The sequence below is a fragment of the Vombatus ursinus genome, unplaced genomic scaffold, assembly GCF_900497805.2.
Source record: "Vombatus ursinus unplaced genomic scaffold, bare-nosed wombat genome assembly UNPS02015129.1, whole genome shotgun sequence".
Classification (NCBI taxonomy): Eukaryota; Metazoa; Chordata; class Mammalia; order Diprotodontia; family Vombatidae; genus Vombatus; species Vombatus ursinus.
Window position 1 is genome coordinate 1,408,970 of NW_020954907.1, and position 19,255 is coordinate 1,428,224.

The following is a 19,255-nucleotide window of genomic DNA, read 5'->3' on the forward strand; positions in this document are numbered from 1 at the left end:
TGTACTCCACATCCCCTGTGTTCAGTTTAATTCAATCAGCATTTGTTAAGTGCTGATTCTATGCAAGGTACTGTGCAAAGTAATGCCTGACAAAGCTGATAATCAGACTGGAGTTAGGCCTTCTGTGTTTGTGAATTTTCTTTGAATAGCTATGTGTTTCTTTAAGGAGGCCCTGTGATGCACTGGGGCTTGCTGCAATTGATAAAAAATAATTTGCAAGCCAAAGCATTTTTGTACCCCTTAAATGCTACCTTTTAAGTGGTAGTCCACCCTAGCAAATGGAAGGGAGAGGAAAGTTTGTGTGGCTTTCCAGGCCCCTTTCCTGATCGAAGGAGAGAGGTACCTGAAGCCCAGGCTGACTTGGTCCATTCTGTGTTCCTTAGATAAGAGAAACCACCGTAAGTCGGTCCTAGCAGTCATTAAGCATTTATTCAACACTTTCTATATGCCAGGTACCATGTTAAACACAGGGGATACAATATAAGCAAAAAGAAAGACAGTCATGGCAAAGACTCAAAGGGGAGCTGAAAAGGGGCCTGGGAGGGAGAAGGAGGTACCTAGACAGGGCTGTGGTGGCCAAAAGGGATGGCTGGGCCCCAGAATGGAGGCTCTGGGAAGAATGGAGAAAAGGCCACAGGAGCAAGAGTTAGGTGCCAGTCATGCCCTGTTGGCCAACCCAGACTGCAGGTAGGGAAGTTAAACCAATTTTGGCCTCAGATCCCAGAAGCCCTGGGCTCCACTGGTTACAACTAGAGGGTGTGGGAGAAGTGTAGTATCGTCATCATCATCATCATCATCACTTCACATTTATTTTGTACTTTAAAGTTTGTAAAAGTGCTTCCTCACAATAGCACTAGGAGATAGATAATGCAGGTATTATCCTCATTTTACAGGTGAGCAGACATTGTGAGAGGTTGAGTGAGGTGGGTATTGAACTAAGGTCTCCTGACTCAAGTCTAGCTGCCTTTGGTGTCCTGGCAAGAGTGTGGTGAATGAAATCCAAAAACCTGGCTCATTATCATCTCTGGGACCTTGGGCCAATTGCTTAATCTCTGCAAGCCTCAGTTTCTGCATCTGTAAAATGATAATAGTACTTGTACTACGCATTTCACAGGCCAGTTGTAAGGACAGTGCCTTGTGAATCTTAAATTGGTAAATTAATTGTTATAATAACCTTGACGTAGCTTCTTGCGTTACATTTTCTTATCTCCCCAAGCAAATCTCAAAATATTCTCAGGATCCCAGCTTTTGGACCTTCTTATTCTCCTATTTTTCAAGGGCCTGTCCCATCCTCTTCCTTCCCTCCTGCCTTCTTTCTACCTACAAATATATCTGAGTACCCATTTTATACAAAGTAATAGAGAGATTCAAAGAAGAAAAAGACATGACCATTGCCCTGGGGGTTGGGTATCTGCTTAGGGTTCTTGGCCAGTAGGTGATTTCCTAAACATCCAGCATAGGCAAAACTATCTGGCGGACCCTACCACATCCCAACAATTTGGGCTTATAAGATCTAGGTTAAGATTAGATTCTTCCCCAGTCTACTAGGAGAACGTTGGTCATGGCTCAGTCTTAATAGTTTTTCTTATGAAGTACGGCTGTCTACTCACAACTTAAAAAAAGAGGCAACGCTGTGCCCAAGGTCCACAGGAGCCAGCTGTGCATTGTGCTCCCTCTGCTGGCCCTACAGTGGCAGCCTTTTGTCCACATAAAATTTCCTTACTTTGTGGAAAGTAGATATCAAACTAAGATTCATTTGAATTCATTTACATTCATTAATCACCTCCTGTGCGCAAGTCATTGTATTAGGTGCTAAGATCTAACACAGTTAGATTTTATTTAGGATAATGTCTCTGACTGCATGGAATTTGCAGTCAAATAGACGCAAGCAAAGGATCCTTTTGTGCTTATGTATGATGAGAGATGATGCACATTTACAAATCAACTCTTAGGATGGAATTTTGGTGATTTCCACCAATGTTGATCTTATCCATTTTGTGTTTGTTGTTGTTAATAATTACATTGTTACAAATTGTTGCAATATTATAAATTGTTAACAATATTCCATTTTAGAAGGTGACATGTATCTTGTCCCCAGATTTGGTAGCTCTATATAGACCCTTTTGTATTTTGGATAAAAGTTTCTTTGTTGATTTGACTTTAGCCTTAGATTTTTTGCAGCATATCCAGGATTATAGGATCCTAGAGTTAAAGGTAGAAGGGACCCTGGAGGTCATCTAATCTGACTTTCCTCCCCATAGAGATGAGGAAACTGAAGCCCAGAATGACTTACCCAGAATCACACAGCTGATTGTGCAACCACATAAAACTGTGTCTGCTACCCAAAGTTCTCTTCTTTTGAAAGAAATGGTGGCAACTCCTAAAGGTTAGATAGCTCATTGTTCTTTAAGGTACAGTTTATAAAAAAATTGTAGCTGTGACCAAGAATATAGTTCTGTCAACTTTAAAATACAAATTTGAGCAGTGCTGTTACAACGACAAGATTTGATTTCATATGTTTTAATCCCTTGTTTTAGGAAAATTTGAACTTAGTAATTCAATGCAGTTGGAGGATTGTGTTGTCCTAGTGATAGAGGGTAGAAAAAGAACTGTTAGAATATTTGAGGAGAAATGCTCTTAGGGCCTGGGACGTAGTATGTGATTTTTATACTAGTAAAAGCATTAGAGTGTATGTCTTTATACATATAAATATATATAAATATTTATATATATACATATGTGTGTGCATCTATATGTACATAAATGTGTGTATATCTTTTCCATTTCCCCCATAACTGTGACAAGTTATTGTTCCTATTAATTATCAAAGTTGTAGATTTCAAAACCCACCCTATTGTTCTTGCCCTGTCCTGAAGAGATACCATTTGTTTAGATAATCAGTAAGCATTTATTATTGTGCCAAGCACTGTAATTAGAAGTGTTCACATGAAACAATATTAATAACTCATGTATGTCTAGTGCTTAACCGTTTATAAAATGCTTTCCTCATAGCAGCCCTGTAAAGTGGGTAGTGCAAGTATTATTACTGTTGATGAAACGGAGGCTTAGATTAAGTGACAAAGATTTCTGTTATTTGTTAATTCACTTGACTTACTGTCAGTATTGACTAAGCACCTCCACTGTGTAAAGCACTGGGGAGAAGGATGATGCAAAACTAGATAAGGTGTGGTACCTGCCCGGGGAAGAGTATAGTTCCTTGTTGGGGAGGTAACACATATACACATGTAATTCAGCAGAAATAAACAAGATAGGATTTTTACTTAGCCTTCAGAAAGTGATATATTAAAATGTTTGTTTAAAGATTGTGACCCAGTTCTTGATAATTGGAGACATAAGATGAAGTAATCTTGGCAGACTTTCTAAGACTTCAGGCATCAAACAGCCTTCATATCCTCCTACTTTATTTTTCCTAGTCCACTTACTACTTGATACGGCCAAGAAGTTTAGGATATAATAGGGCACTCAGATATGCTTCTCAGCTAAGTAGATCTCACCCTTAACAACAGTTAACCTACCAAAAATAGAATACGGCCAGCAAGTAGGTTCCTTTCTCCAGCTTCATTTTGATATTACCATAATGATCCTGACTGGGCTGGAAGATCTTAGGCAAATCATGCCAAGTGTAAAAGTTGGACTTCAATTGTTTAATCGTTGTGTGGATAATAGATTGGCGTGAGTCTTTATGAGACTTGATGCTGATGAAAGGAATTTGAGATTGTGGATACAATTGATATATTAACTTCCCTGGGTTACTGATCCTCAATAATATGTTAATCTAATATTTCTAGATAAGCCTATTTTTTATTCTGTACCAATGAAAGTAGTTACATTCTACTTCTAGTTTAAAAAACACATCTTTCTATCTGGATCCCAGGGGGAATGGTCAACAACATCAGAAGCTACAGAGCTGAAGAAGGATGAGGACTGAGAAAAGATCATTGAATTTAGTAGTAAAGTTTTTGTAGGTAACCTTGGAGAGAGCATTCATTAGGAGTCTGATCACAAAGGATGTAGAAGTGAGAGATGAAATAAGCTGTTTCTAGGAGTTACATTATGAACAGGAAAAATACTATAATAAAATAGGTTGAGGATTATGGTAGGCTATGAATTTCCTTCTTTTCTTTATTATTATAATATTTTTAGCTGTTGCCAAGGTCTGTCAGTTTCACCTCTACAGCATCTCTTGAATATGCTCCCTTCTTTCCTTTTATATTGCAACTAGTTTGGCACAGGCCCTCATCACCTCACAGCTGAACTATTACAGCTGTCTGCTGGTGGGTCTGCCTGCCTCAAATCTCTCCCTGCTCCAGTCTATCTTCCATTTAGCTGCTAAAGTGATTTTCCTAAAGCACAGGTTATTTCTCACACACACACAACTCTGTTGGCTTCATGTTGCCTCCAGGATCAAATACAAAATGTTCTGTTTGGTATTCAAAGCCCTTTATAACCTAGTAGCCCCCTCCTATCTTTCCAGCCTTCTTACTCCTTACTCCCTGCCATGTACTCACTCTTCAACCTAGTGACACTGGCCTGTTGGCTATTCCATGAACAGGACATGGCCTAGTACTGTAAGAAGTCAAAAGGTCTGAAGTTTAAAATGAACTGAGGCTGGTAAGGAAAGGCATGGATGACAAAAAGAATTTTTAAAACTATATTGAGAGGGGCAGCTAGGTGGTGCAGTGGATAGAGCACCAGCCCTGGAGTTGGGAGGACCTGAGTTCAAATCCGGACTCAGACACTTGACACTAGCAGTGTGAACCTAGACAAGTCACTTGACCCCGGTTGCCTCACCCCCCCACCGAAAAAAAAGCCTGTATTGAGGACCTAAAAAGGAGATTTGAGAAGGTATCTTCTTTCTTTGAAGAAGTTAGGGACTCTAGGTTTTGGGATTTTTTAATATGTTTGGTTAGTTTTGCTGAAAGTTTTTTTTTTTTTAAATCCTTCCTTTTTTCGTTCTTTGTTCTAAGGGATTGCTCCCTGGAAGGGAGAGGGAAGAGGAATACACTGGGGAATGTAGGTAATGTAAAAACAAAGGATGTCAGTAAAATTTATTTTAACAAACTATATTGGGGAAAAGAGAATCACAAGAAGGGTTAAGACTGTTGTGGGGGGGGGGTTGGTGGTGTGATGATAACTAACAATAAAGATAAGGTCAAGCTATGTAGGGTTGTTTTCTCTGGCAAGAGACTGCCCTTTGACCTGGAAAAGGACAGGATACAAATAGCTTATGCAGAGATGATCCCCAAAATAAATAAGGTAGTAAAATAGCATCCAAGTCATCTGGTCCAGATGAACTGTATCCTTGGGTATACCAGAAGAAGATATTATTGCTGGGCTGATGTCATAAGATCATAGAATTATAGAGTTGGAGCTGGATAAATCTTAGAGGCCATCAAGTCCAGTCGCCTTATTTAATAGATGAGACAGGCACAGAGACTCAGTCAAGTGACTGGACCAGGGTCACAGAGCTGGTATCTAAAGTAGAATTCAAACTCAGGTATTTTTAACTCTCCAAGTTCATCACTTGATCTGCCACTCTCCCTTTATGTACTATGGAGAATGGAAGAGGTGCTTTGGGATGGGAGATGGGCAAATATGGTTTGGTGGAAAAGGGTGGGAGGGGAGTGAATCCCCAAATTATTAGCCAGTGCACTTGATTTCTTTTCTTGTCAGAATTCTAAAAACACATTGAGGAGCTGGTTACTCGACAGAAGAGGAAGTGGTGATCACAAAGAGCTAGCATGACTTTGTCAAAATAAAGGAATTAGGATAACTTCATTTCCTTTTTTAGCGTGGTTTTAGTATACTGGTAAATCAGGGAGTGTATAGATCCAGTTTGGCTAGTTTAGCAAAGCATTTTTTATAGTCCTTTACACTTCTTGTAGGAAAAGATGGAGAAATGTGGGCTAGATTGTTGTAAAGCTAGGCAAATTCAGAACTGATTGAAAGACTTGGTCCAGAGAGTGGTCAGTGATTCAGTATCAATTTGGAAGGAGGTCTTTAGAAGGAGGGCACACTCCGGGGATCTCTCTGTGTTTGGCCCTGGGCTGTTTCTCATTTCTTTTCTTTTCTTTTTTTTTTTTTTTGTCTTTTTAAAAAAAATTTTTTAAACTTTGGGTTCCAGATTTTCTCCCTTCCTCTCTCCCCACCTACACTTGTTTCACATTTTTAAACATTGACCTGGTTAAAGGTTCACGTGGCATGTTCATCACATTTGTAGATGAGACAAAGGTGTTAGAGCTCGTTGATACATTATGTGATAGAATCCAAAAAGATTTTAATAGGCTGGACATTGGGCTCAATCTGATAATGATTTTTTTTATGAGGATAAATGTAAAGTTTTACGTTTGGTTTCAGGAAATCAGTATCACAAGTATAAAATAGAGCAGTCATGATTAGATAGTAATTTGTCTGGGAAAAGCTATATTTAATTTAAGCAGCATTATGATATAGTAATACGGTAGTTATTGTGAACTTGAGCTGCGTTGGGGGGTTGTAGCAGAAATAAGGAGGTACTTAACCAGTCCTGTATTACTTTACCTGGGTTAGACCCTAAAGCATTGTTTTTAGTTCTGGGCATAATCTTTTAGAAAGGCTGTTGATTAAGAGCCTCCAGAAAAGGTCAACCAGCATAGTAAGGAACCACATGACAAATGGGGATCTATTGAAGGAACTGAATGTGTTTGGCCTATAGAAGAGAAGCCTTTTGAGTGGAGTGTGGACCATTGATAAATGTCTTGATCTATTTAAAGGGCTGCCATTTGGCAGAAGGGAAGGCTTCTTCCCTCTTTCCTGCCTTTCCAGGCTTATTAGACATTACTACCATTTACACCCTGTAAGAGCCTGTCAGTACTGTCTGTCTTGTGTCACATGTGTTGTTACATTTGCCATTGCACTCTTTATTCACTTCTGCTTATTTGAATCCCTAGGTTCTTTTAAAGCTCCCATCAATGTTCACTCCTGTATGAAACTTTTCCTGATTGCCCCCTCCAGCTGATAGTGTTTCCACTCTCTCCTCCTCAGTGACCTTATATGTATATGTGTAATCTCCTCAATAGAATATAAGTTTACAAATGTGATCTCCTTTGATCCTTACAACAACCCGGGGCTGGGGAGGTAGGATGGGTTGTTGTTATTATCTCCATTTTACAGATGAGGTAACTGAGGCTGACAGGTTAAGTGACTTGCCCAGAGTCACACAGCTAATGAATGTCTGAGGCTGGATTTGGAGGTCCAGTGCCCTATCCCTTGGGCTACTGGCTGCCTCAGTGGACTGATAGTTGAAGTGTGAAAGTCGCCATACCTTTCTTAAGCATTTGTGACTGACTGCTTCAGCTCCAGACATGCCTTCTCCTTTTTTGAGCTTTTTTTTTCTGGAAACTTTCAATGCCATACCTAACTTTTCTCAAATTCTATTCATCTCCTTAACTTCTTTCTTGTTTATTTTGTGGTTAAATTTATCCAGTTCAGAGAGGGGGAGGTTGAGGTCCCCCACTAGTATAGTTTTGCTGTTTATTTCTTCCTGTAACTCCCTGAATTCTCCTCTAAGAATTTGGATGCTAAACCACTTGGTGCATATATGTTTAGTAATGATATTGCTTCATTGTCTATGGTGCCTTTTAGCAGGATGTAGTTTCCTTCCTTATATCTTTTGATAAGATCTATTTTTGCTTTTGTTTTGTCTGAGATCAGGATTGCTACCCCTGCTTTTTTTACTTCAGCTGAAGCATAATATATTCTACTCCAACCTTTTACCTTTACCCTGTGTGTGTCCCTCTATTTCAAATGCGTCCCCTGTAAACAACATATTGTAGGATTATGGTTTTTAATCCATCTACTGTCCGCAGAATGTCTGTTCATCCCATTCACATTCACAATTATGATTACTGTCTGTACTCCATCCTATTTCCCCCATTTATGCTTTTCTTTCTCCTTTTCCCTCCTCATTAGTGAAACTTTCATTCTGTATGCTTGCACAGGCTGGTACTTGCCTGCTGTTTCTCAGCATTTGAGACATTGTGACATTAGAGATGGGAATCAGTTAGATGTTCCCGAGCAAGAGAAACCCATGTGTGAAGGAGATGAGGTGGCTTCTTGTGCTGTCACATCCTCCTTTCCCTGAATACCATTATAGCCAATATTCTGCTGAGCTCCTTGAGTATCTCAAGTTAGGCTTCAAGCCTACCTTTGTGTGAATTAAAATGTGATGTCATAAAGGTCTTTAATCTATCTGACTCTTTTGTGAAAACTTAACCTTAAGTCCCCAAAACACTGTCATGTACTTGGACAGTTCAGAACATTTCTTAGGGAGCAGTTATAATTGCTGATTGTAATGAATTCCTAGGCTTTTTTTTTTCTCCAAACAATAGGAATAAAGGGAAATGAACAGATGTGAGAGAAATTGCAAAAGTAAAATCATTAGGACTTGGTAAATGATTGAATTTAGAAAATGAGGAGAGAGAGATAAATTAAAGAGGGTTACTAATGTAGGGCACTGAGTGAAAGATAGTGCCATGGACAGAAATAGTCAAATCAGAAGGAAGAGTAGATTTGGAACAGGAGAAGGTGGTAACCTTGATTCTTGACATGTTAAATTTGAGGTGCTGTTGAGGCATCATTATCATCTTCATCATAATGATAGCAGCTAACATTTATATAGCACTTATTATGTACCAGGCACTGTGCTAAGTGCTTATAATTACTATCTCATTTGATCCTTACATCAACCCTGGGAGGTAGATGCTATTATCGCCATTTTACAGATGAAGAAACCGAGACAAACAGGTTAAGTGCCTTACCCAGAGTCACATAGCTAGTAAGTATTTGAGGCTGGATTTGAACTAATATCTCTCTGGTTCCAGGCCCGGCACTCTATCCACTGGTCTACCTAGCTGCCCTATCAAAATGGAAGTATTTTATAGGCAATTAGAGGTGAGGATCTGAATTCAGAACAAAAGTCAGAACTAGAGAAACAGATTTGAGTTATTTCTATAGTGGTGGTGGTGGAAGCTATGAGAGTACATAGAATTGTTAAGAAAGTCATTGTAGAGAGAGAAGACAACCAAGGAGAGACCTTTGGGGAACAGTTCCCCACATAAAGAGATCAAAAGAGAAGTCCATGAAGGAGATAGGGATGCTTAGAGAGAGAGGAGAACCACAAGTGTGCGATATCTTTGAAGCCAGAGAAGGAGAGGGTGTCCAGCAGAGGGACCAGGCAGAATGAAGACTGAAAAAAGCTGTTGGATTTAGCAATAAGGGGGCCATTTGAGACCTTAGGGAGCAGTTTTTAGTAGTATATTAATGACTTGTGTGAAAGCAATTTCAGTGTAGAAAATATAGAAGTTTCTGCCTTCCAGATTGGAAGGGGTGGAGTTGAGGAGAGAATGAATAATGAAGAAGGGGAGGCATCTGGTATTGAAAACTTTTCAAGAAGTTTAAGAATGAAAAGATTGAGAAAAAAGGAAGAACAGGATCTAGGAGTTGGGTACAGCAGTAAAGAAAGACTTTTTCAGGGTTAGGGAGACCTGAACTGTTTTGTAAGTAGTCAGGGAGGAGGGGTAGAGATGAATTAGAGAAAAGATGATTGTTAAAGCAGTGTCCTAGAGGGGATCAGAGGTGAGAAGATCAAGGGTTCATGTGAAAGTAATGACTCACATTTTTATAGCATTTTAAGGTTTACTTTTTTTAATAACAGCCCTTTAATAGACTAAATTCAAGTAGGTTTATCTTTTCATTTTATAAATGGAGATACAAAGAGGTTAAGGAATTCACCCTTGAGCCCATAGCTAGTAAGTATTTAAGCCAGGAGTTAAAAATTCTTTGTACTATGATACTCTTAGTGAAAAACAGGAACCAAAGGGGGGAAGTAAGAATGTGTTATGTGTTGAGGGGGCTTAGGGGTGTGGGGAGAGTGATGCTTGTCAGTTTATAGTTTTTAAAAATACATACTCACACATATCATCACAAGCCAAACAAAGTGATTAATTGATCAGAAGGAAATGGCAGTCATAAGTTTATTAGATACAGTCTTCAACCCTAGTGTTTTTTGTTTTCATTGCTGCTGACTTAGCAATTCATCACTGCCTGTTCAGTTATAGATTACATTAGATGACTTCTAAGTTCGTTTCCAGCTCTTGAGATTCCATGACTCTTCAGTCTACACTCCCAACCTTTCTGCTAAATTTTAACCCCACTTCTCCAACTGCTCTTTAAGTATCCTTATGAATGTCCCGTCATCACCTCAAACTCAATACCTCTAAAACAAAACTAAACTAAAAAAAAAACATTCCTCCAAATTTCCGTATGTATGTCAATATTCTTTCAAGCTTAAAACTCTGGAATCATCCTTATCTCTTCTTCCTCCACATTCTATTAATGACTAAATCCTGTCTGCTGATTTTTTCTATCTTTAATTTCCTTCTCATTCTCTAGGCCATTCGTATTTCCCACCTAGACTATTATTACAATGGTCTCCTTATCTTCTCCCCAATTTATTCCATACAGTGCTATATTTTACAAATGTAAGATGTTTATAGTTTTCATCAAAATGCAATACAATTCAAGATCCTTAGTCGGTCATTCAAATCTTTTCACTATCTATCCCCTAACTACTCCAGTTTATCTCTCCTTGCTTTAATTTTTTTTGAAAAATTTTTTTATTCTGAACTTAACACATTTTCACATATACAACAGAACACAAAGAATATTCCATATGAAACTCAATGTCAGTTTCACATTATTTGTTTTTTAAAAAAATATATAGTAAATAATATGTTTCTTTCAAAATTGTCTTTATTTGTGCTTCCTTCTGAACTTCCTTCAGTTCTCTTCTGTGCATTTAAAAAAATGTTTCACATGCCCTTTTTTCGCCTTACTGTTGCTATCCAAATTCCCCTACCTCTGCTCACCCATTAACTGAGAGAAAGTAAAAGGGAAAAACTCTTGGAACAAATAAACATAATCAAGCAGAACAAATCCACACAATGGCTTTATCTAAAAATATAAATAATGTCTCTTTCTACACCTTGTGACTGTCACCTCTCTCTCAGGAAGTGAGTAACATGATTCATTATAGGTTCACTAGAGACATGATTAGTCATTGCTTTGATCAAAATTCTTAAGTCTTTTACGGTTGTTTTTCTTTACGTTGTAGTCTTTGTATAATTTGTTCTTCTGGTCCTGCACACTTACCTTTGCATCTGTTTGTGTTATCTAGGATTTTCTGAAATTATCTTTTTTTGCCATTTCCTTCAATTAGTAAACATATATTAAGAGGCTACTCTGTGCCGGGCACTGTCCTAGGTACTGGGGATACAAAAAAGAGGCAAAAGATAGTCCTCGACCTCAAGGTGCTTACAGTCTAAGGAGAGAGACTGCATGGGGCAGCTAGGTGGTACAGTGGATGGAGCACTGGCTCTGGAGCCAAGAGGTCCTGAGTTCAAATGTGGCCTCAGACACTTAACACTGTATGACCCTGGGCAAGTCACTTAACCCTATTGCCTAGGGGGGCCCACCCCCCCAAAAAAAACCAGACACAACATGTAGACAAAGCAAGCTATATATAGGATAAATAGGAAATAATTAAGAGAAGGAAGGGACTAGAATTAAGTGGGATTGAGGAAGACTTCCTGTAGAAGGTAGAATTTTAGTTGAGACTTAAAGGAAGCCAGGGAGGTCACTGGAGGAGGGAGAACATTCTGGGCACAGGGAACAATGCAGTGATATTCCATTACATTAATATAACATCATGTTTTCAGCCATTTTAAAATTGTCCAAGAGTAAGTCTAAGGCACCTTCTTGGATTCTAGTTCTTTTTTTTCCCCCTCCCCTTTTAAATCCCTCCTCCAGGATCAGAAGGTTTGTTTTGCTTGTGACTAATCCCTCTCAGATATTGTCCTCCCCCTTCATCTTCATCTTCCCTATCCCTGCCTTTTTTTTTTTTGCCTGTTGGTTTGATGTATTTCTACACTGAAATGTGTAAAAAAATGTGATCAACCCTTTTTTGTGTGTTTTATGTAAGAATGAGGTTTTTTTGATGCCCACTACTTCTACCCTTTCCTCTATGTTTGTATATTCTCACTCACCCCAAATATGAGAAATTACAAGTTCTACATCCTTCCTCCAGTATATTCCTCCTTTTACCCCTGGGACCTCTATTTTTTTTTTTTTACAACTACCTCATTAACCATTGAAGACAATAAAATTCTGAAGGGATACTTGTTTATTTTCCTCCTATTAGAATGTTAGCACTCTATCATCATGCAGTCCCTTCCATTACTTAAATTTACCTTTCTAGATTTCCCTGGACTCTTACATTTACATTTTAAAGTTACAACAAAGTGCTGGCCTTTTCATCAAAAATGCTTGAAAGTAGATTGTGGAGGAAGTGGCGTAGTGAGCTCTTGTCCACAAACTCTTCCAAACAGGTCTAGAAAATGTACCAGTCTGAATCCTGATGGAGAAATCCAGAAAAAGTCACAGTGAGTCCTTTGTCCATCCTAATTGGGCATAGGGAAACAGGCAGGGAGGTCCTGGGACACTGGGGACTGGGTGAGGAAATTACAGAGCATTTTAGCACTCCGGATGAAGCTATGCACCAGGGTAAGACAAAGTTCCAGAACTATACCAGGTCTACATCAGACCCATACTAGGGCATTATGATGAGGACATGTGCAGATTGGCAGTTTTGTTGCCTACTACCCAGATGGAAGTCACCAATCTAGGGTGGAGTGAGAAAGGGACCTGCACAGATCTGGGCCTTCCTAAGTGAGGAGGCTCTGGGTGGTGTACTGAGAGAGATGGAAGTTCAGAAGCAAGCAACAGCTGTTTGGCTCAGCCCTAGGCTTGGAGCAGGATCTCATTTCTAGCATCTAGCCCAGCCTGCAGAGGAATAACCAAGGCAGGAATCTTAGACCAAATAGAAAACTATGATTCTGCTTCTCAGTGGATAAAGGGCTGGACCTGAAGTCAGGAAAACTCATCTTCCTGAGTTTAAATTTGGCCTCAGACACTTACTAGCTGTGTGACCCAGGGCAAGTCATTTAACCCTGTTTGTCTCGGTTCCTTATCTGTAAAAGGAGCTGGATGAGGAAATGGCAGACCATTTTGGTATCTTTGTCAAGGAAACCACTAATAAGGTCACTGAGAGTTGAACATGACTGAAAAACAATTGAACATCAACTGAAAAAACCAATGGAGCTTTCTAGCTGGTTGATAGGGGATGAGTCCAGCATCATTCTGTTCTTACATAGAACCAGATCCATGTCAGGAACTTGGAGAGCTCAGACCACTGGGGCAGCAAACAGACTTCCTCTAGAACAGACCACTTTGGAATAACTGAAAGCTTGCAGGTCCCCACCCTGTTCCTGAGATCCTGGAATAACTCAGCATTCAATATCCAAGAAAGTAGCAATAGGACTAGCTCAGACCTTCTTATGGAAGTGCAGCAGAACCCAACCCTAATATCAAGTTGGAAGTCAAGAAGTAAGTTAGAAAAATGGGCAAACAAAAAAAGAAGCCCGCCATAAAGAGCTGTTATTGTGGCAGGAATACTCAAGATACAATGCAGAAGAAAATGACTCTAAAACATCTACAAGCAAATTCTCAGAGAAAAACGCAGCCAACATTTTTGGAAGAGATGAAGTAAGAGTTCTAAAAAAGAGTTAAATGTTTTTATAAAAATGGAAGAAAGAATTGGAAAGGGGATTATTAGCTTGGCACAAGAAGTAATAAACCTTGCTTAAACAATAAACCTGTGAAAATTAGAATGGACCAAATAGAAGCCAATGAGTTCATAAGGCATCAAAAAATATTAAAACCAAAAGGCTAAAAAAAATTGCAAAATATGTAAGTTATCTCATAGCAAAAACAATTTACTTGGAAAACAAAGTGAAAAGAAAAAACTCTTAAGACTCGTTGTACTGCCCCTGACCCTGAGCATGCCCAAGCCACTGGTGAACTTCTGCCACAAGCCCATCCTGCTGCACCGGTGGAGGTGCTGGTGAAGAAGGCAGGAGTGAATCACATGATCCTGGCTGTGAGCTACATGTCTGAGATGTTGGAGAAGGCAGTGAAGGAACAGGAGCTAAGGCTGGGGATTCGAATCTCCTTGTCTCATGAACAGGAGCCTCTGGGAACAGGTGACCAAAGTGGAGGAGCCCTCCAAGTACAGGGTGGTGGTGAGTGATGCAGACACAGACCGAATCCACTGATTTGTGGAGAAGCCCCAGGTCTTTGTGTCCAGTCAGATCAATGCTGGTATGTACATCTTTAGTCCCAGAGTGTTACAGCAAATCCAGTTACAGCCCATGTCTGTTGAGAAGGAAATCTTCCCTGTGATGGCCAAGGAAGGGCAGTTGTATGCCATGGAACTCCCAGGCTTCTGGATGGACATCAGGCAGCCCAAGAACTTCCTAACAGGGATGTGCCTCTTCCTGCAGTCACTGAGGCAGACGCAGCCTGAGTGGCTCTACTCTGGCCTGGGCATTGTGGGCAGCATGCTGGTGGATCCGACCGCCAGGATTGGCCAGAACTGTAGCATCAGCAACGTCAGCCTGGGCCCTGGTGTGGTGGTAGACGATGGCATGTGTATCAAGCGATGCACAGTGCTGCGAGGTGCCAATATCCATTCTCACTCATGGCTTGATTCCTGCATTGTGGGCTGGAGCTCCTGTGTGGGCCAGTGGGTGTGCATGGAGTATGTGACCTTGCTGAGAGAGGATGTCATCATAGGCAATGAGCTCTACCTCAGTGGGGCCAGTGTACTGCCCCACAAATCCATTGGTGAATCAGTGCCTGAGCCTCAAATCATCATGTGAACTGAGGTGCAGAGCACAGCAGCTCCTGTTGCCCTGGGCAAGGCTCAGGTATTTCTGTGCCTCCAAGGGGAGGGAGCTAGAGCCCTCTCCCCAGCCCATCACCACAAAGTGAAGGAGAAGGCCCCTGTAAATAGCTCTGTTTATAATGTAAGAGTTTAAACAAAGCTGGCATTATATTGTTTAAAAAAAAAAAAAAGAACAGTTGTACTATCTGAAAACATCATAACCAAAAAAAAGGGCCTAGGACATTCTATTTCAAGAAATCTTAGAAAATTGTCCAGATCCTTTGGAACCAAAGGGCAAAGTGCAAATTAAAAAAATCATAGTTTACTTTCTGAAATTTACCTTCTGAAAGAAATCTCAAAATGAGAACTCCTAGGAACATCATAGCCAAAACCCAGAACTTTCAGGTCAAAAAAACAAAACAAAACAAAACAAAACCACAAGCAGTTAGAAAGAAAGAATTCAAGTATTGAGCCACAGTGGGAATCATACACAATTTCATGGACACCACTATAAAAGAGCAGAGAACTTGGGATATGATATTCCAGAAGGCAAAAGGATATGGGCTTACGGCCAAAAAGAACTTACCAAGAAAACAAAGTATAATGCTGTAGTGGGGGAAAGGAGCCTTTAATGAAACAGAGGACTTCCAAGCATTCCTGATGAAAAAAAAAACAGAGCTGAAGAGAAAATTTAAAGTTCAAACACAGGAGTGAAAAGAAACATGGAAAATTAAACATGAGTGAACACTACATTCACATATGGGAAGATGATACATGTGTCCTCTCTGAGCCCTACTCTCATCAGGATCCATAGAATCTGATTTCACAAGGCCTGGGAGTGGTTCTATTATGTCTTGGTGGTCTTAAGAATAGGAAGAAAGAGGTAGTCTGTGACAACTTGCAACCAGAGGCTGAAAGGAAAAAACAGATTTTCCGTAAGGACTACATGAATACCTTGCTGTTGTTGATGCTGTTTTCTGTTTGTCCTTTGTTCTTGAAGAAGACCATGACATTTGGGAGGTGATGCCCTAAAATGTAAGTGAATTGGATTTAAGTGAGGGAGGGCTGTACAAAGTCACTAGCCTCACTTTCTCCTCTGGAGCCATTTGGGTGCAGTGGCCAGATATGGAGCAGGACAATACCTAGGAAAAAAATGAAGCAAGAGATTAAAAAAAGAAGAAATGAAAGCTCTGAAGGAAAGAATTGAAGAGAACAGCTTAGAACAGAAAGTAGTAAAGTTTACCTAAATGAACTACCTGAAAATGAGAATTAAGAGATCCCTGCTACCTTTGCAGAGAGAACTTTCAGTTCAGTGATTCTCAGATTGATTCTTTGGAAACTGTAGTGTTCCATGACTAATAGCCATACAAAAATGCCAAAAGAATATTGGTATTAGAAAAATGAGCCACTCAAAGGCCCTTTTCTTTCTACCTAAAAAATCATCTCCAAGAAAGAATAACTTTTTTCTTAGAAATCAACTCAGAGAAGGAATAATCTTTCTCCTCAAGCTCAGTTCCAAGAAAAACTATCCTTTGGACTCTTGAGATGCCTCCCTGTAGGGCGTATACTAGGTAGAATGGTTTATTATTCCAATCCGTTGTGCCAAATTGTGCCATTAATCTGTTGTTACTTGCTAAAAAATCATTGGTTTATCTTGAGTGACTGAGATCTTCAGACCCCATTTATTCAGACCTGTTCAGTTATTAATTTCCTTTCAGGTATCCTTGTTATTTGTTTAGTGGCAAAGGACTTAAAATTCAGAGTTCTTAATTTCTTTCTTGGAAACCATTTGAGGGTGTCTCCAGAAATCTCAGGCTATTTCAGAAAGTCAAAGTAGAATTCAAATATTCCTGGTATCCCTTAATAAATAATTTTAAAATTTTATCATTCATAAATTCTTCTAAAATCTTGAAACTACTTATGTTTTCAGCCTGTACTTCCTTTTGGTCTTCCATAGGATTATAGGATCATAGATTTAGAGCTGGAAGGGGTCTTCAATCCAGTCCAGCCCCTTAATTTTACAGATAGGATAACTGAGGTCCAGAAGGGTTAAATCACTTACAGTCTAAGTGACTTCCCTAAATGGCAGAGCTAGGATTAGAACTTAGGTACTCAGAATCCAAATCCAGTGCTCCTTTCATTGCACTGTGTTACTTCATAAATTTACTTAGTAAAGTAAGATACTGGCAACATAAATTTCTGCGATCTTTATAGCAGTTTTGTTTTTAAAAATTAAATAAATTTTTTTTTCAGTAGACAAAAATCTGTTTTCTTCACCTTTACCTCCCCTACCATTGAAGAAGAAATAAAAAGAAAATGTGTTGTTGTTCGGTCACGTTTCAGTCATCTGACTCTTTGTGACCCCATTTGGGATTTTCTTGGCAGAGATACTAGAGTGGTTTCCCATTTCCTTCTCCAGACCATTTTGTAGATGATGAAACTGAGGCAAATAGGGTTAAGTGACTTGCTCAGGGTCACCCAGCTGGTAAGTGTATAAGGCTAGATTTGAACTCATGAAGATGAGTCTTTCCGACTCTAGGATCAGCACTGTATCCACTGAACCACCTAGCTGCCCTTAAAAAAATGCTTATATACACATATTCATAGTCAGGTAGTCAAGCAAAAGAAATTCCTGCATTGGCTATGACCGAAAAAAATACGTCTCAGTCAGCGTCCTGAATCTATCACCTGTCTGCAGGAGGTTAGTAGTATCTTCCATTTCTTTCTGGACAGAATTGGGAGGTAGAGTGGTAATTACCAACACTGCTTTACTTTATATAGTTAGAGAATTAACTTTTCTTTCCTTCTGTCTGCAGCCATCATTTCACCAGGTTGATAACATTCGAGGAACACGTCATCATGGGCTTGTGGAAAGAGTCTCCCGGAATCGCTTTCATCCCTTGCACCGAAGATCTGGGGATAAACCAGGAAGACAAATATCCTTTTTTGTTCTCATTTGATGAAAATTAATTTTGAAATTTCTGGACAGCCTACCTAGCATTCACCTTTAGTTTTCAGTCTTCATTGTTAGTGGATTATCTGAGACAATTGAAATAGACAGTGCCTAGACACATTTCTAAAGTTTAAATGATTGAAGAGCAATTTTTAAAAAATAGATTTCTATCTGTTTTTGTTTTTACATCATCTGGAAGATTTTCCCTGTATCTCTACTCTTTCCGTTCCCTGAAATCCATCCCTTGAAATAATTTGTTTTAAAGAGAAAACAGAGGTAAAAATCCAGCAATCAGTACAGCAAAGACTGACATTCTATGCAGTGCTCTCATAGATCCACCTCTACAAAGGAAGGGGAGACATGTCTTCTCCTATCACTTTTTTTGGGCCAAGTTTGTGCTTTGTAATTCTGCAGCATTCATTTTCTTTGTTTTGTAATGGTTATTCTTTCATATACATTGTTGTAGACATTATACATACTCTCTTGGTTCTGCTTATTCCCTTTGCATCAGTTCAGGTAAGTCTTTCCATACTTCTCTGTATTCTTCATATTCATCATTTCTTACAACACAGTAATATCCTCTTACATTCATGTACCACAGTTGATTCAGCTATTTCTCAATCAGTGGTCATCTACTTTGTTTCCTATTCTTTACGGCCTTAGAAAGTGCTGCTATCAGTATTTTGGTGTATATGGAGCCTTTCTTTTTGTCTGTGACCTCCTTGAGATATGTGCTTAACAGTGGAATCTCTGGGCCACTGTATTTGGCATAATTTCAAATTACTTTCCAGAATGATTAGATCACTTTATAGCTTTGTCAGCACAACTTTATGTAATTAATACCTCCATGAAAACACCTTTAAGTTTTAGGTCATTCAAATAATTGGGATTTTAGTCCAACCCTTCTTCAAAGACCTTTCATTGTTTTTCTTGGAGATTAGCATGGCAAGTGTTTTATCTGTTATGAATTAGGTTAGAACTTTTAAGTCTGCTGACTGAAACATATAAAATTATACATTTTGTATTTATTTCACTTAACATGCTGTCAGAATATAAAGACAGCTAAAGTACTCACCCATACACCATTGACTTCTGAAGTAGGAAAGAGAGTTTAAATTTATTTAGCAAATATTTAATGAGCACCACCAGTGTTTTTAGTGCTATCGGCAATACAGAATACATGTAATACGTAGCTCTTTCTTATCTTAGTGCAGGAAACTAGATTATAAAGGGAATGAAGGCTTTTTCTAAGACTTCATTCATCCCTGTCTGTTTGTCAGTAGCAGAGAGATGACCCTTTTGAATTAGACTAAACCAAGCTGGAACAGTGAATGACAGGAATTTTTTCTGCTTCCTACTTCTTATTTATGTTTATCTATAAGAACATTGCTCTAGAGCTGTAAGGGACATTAATCTAATCCGACTTTCTCATTTAAAATTTAACACTTTCCACTATAGTC

At 39.2% G+C, this 19,255-nt stretch overlaps 1 protein-coding gene and 1 pseudogene across 1 annotated transcript in view; both read left to right on the plus strand.

Annotated features, from left to right (window-relative positions):
• Positions 1-19,255, plus strand: part of CRTC3 (CREB regulated transcription coactivator 3) — an 80,562-nt gene that overhangs the window by 14,078 nt on the left and 47,229 nt on the right. The window contains exon 3 of the mRNA XM_027846323.1: positions 17,659-17,778. Within this exon, the coding sequence (XP_027702124.1) occupies positions 17,659-17,778 (120 nt within the window). The remainder of the gene's footprint in view (positions 1-17,658; positions 17,779-19,255) is intronic.
• LOC114031269 lies at positions 503-14,837 on the plus strand (annotated as a pseudogene).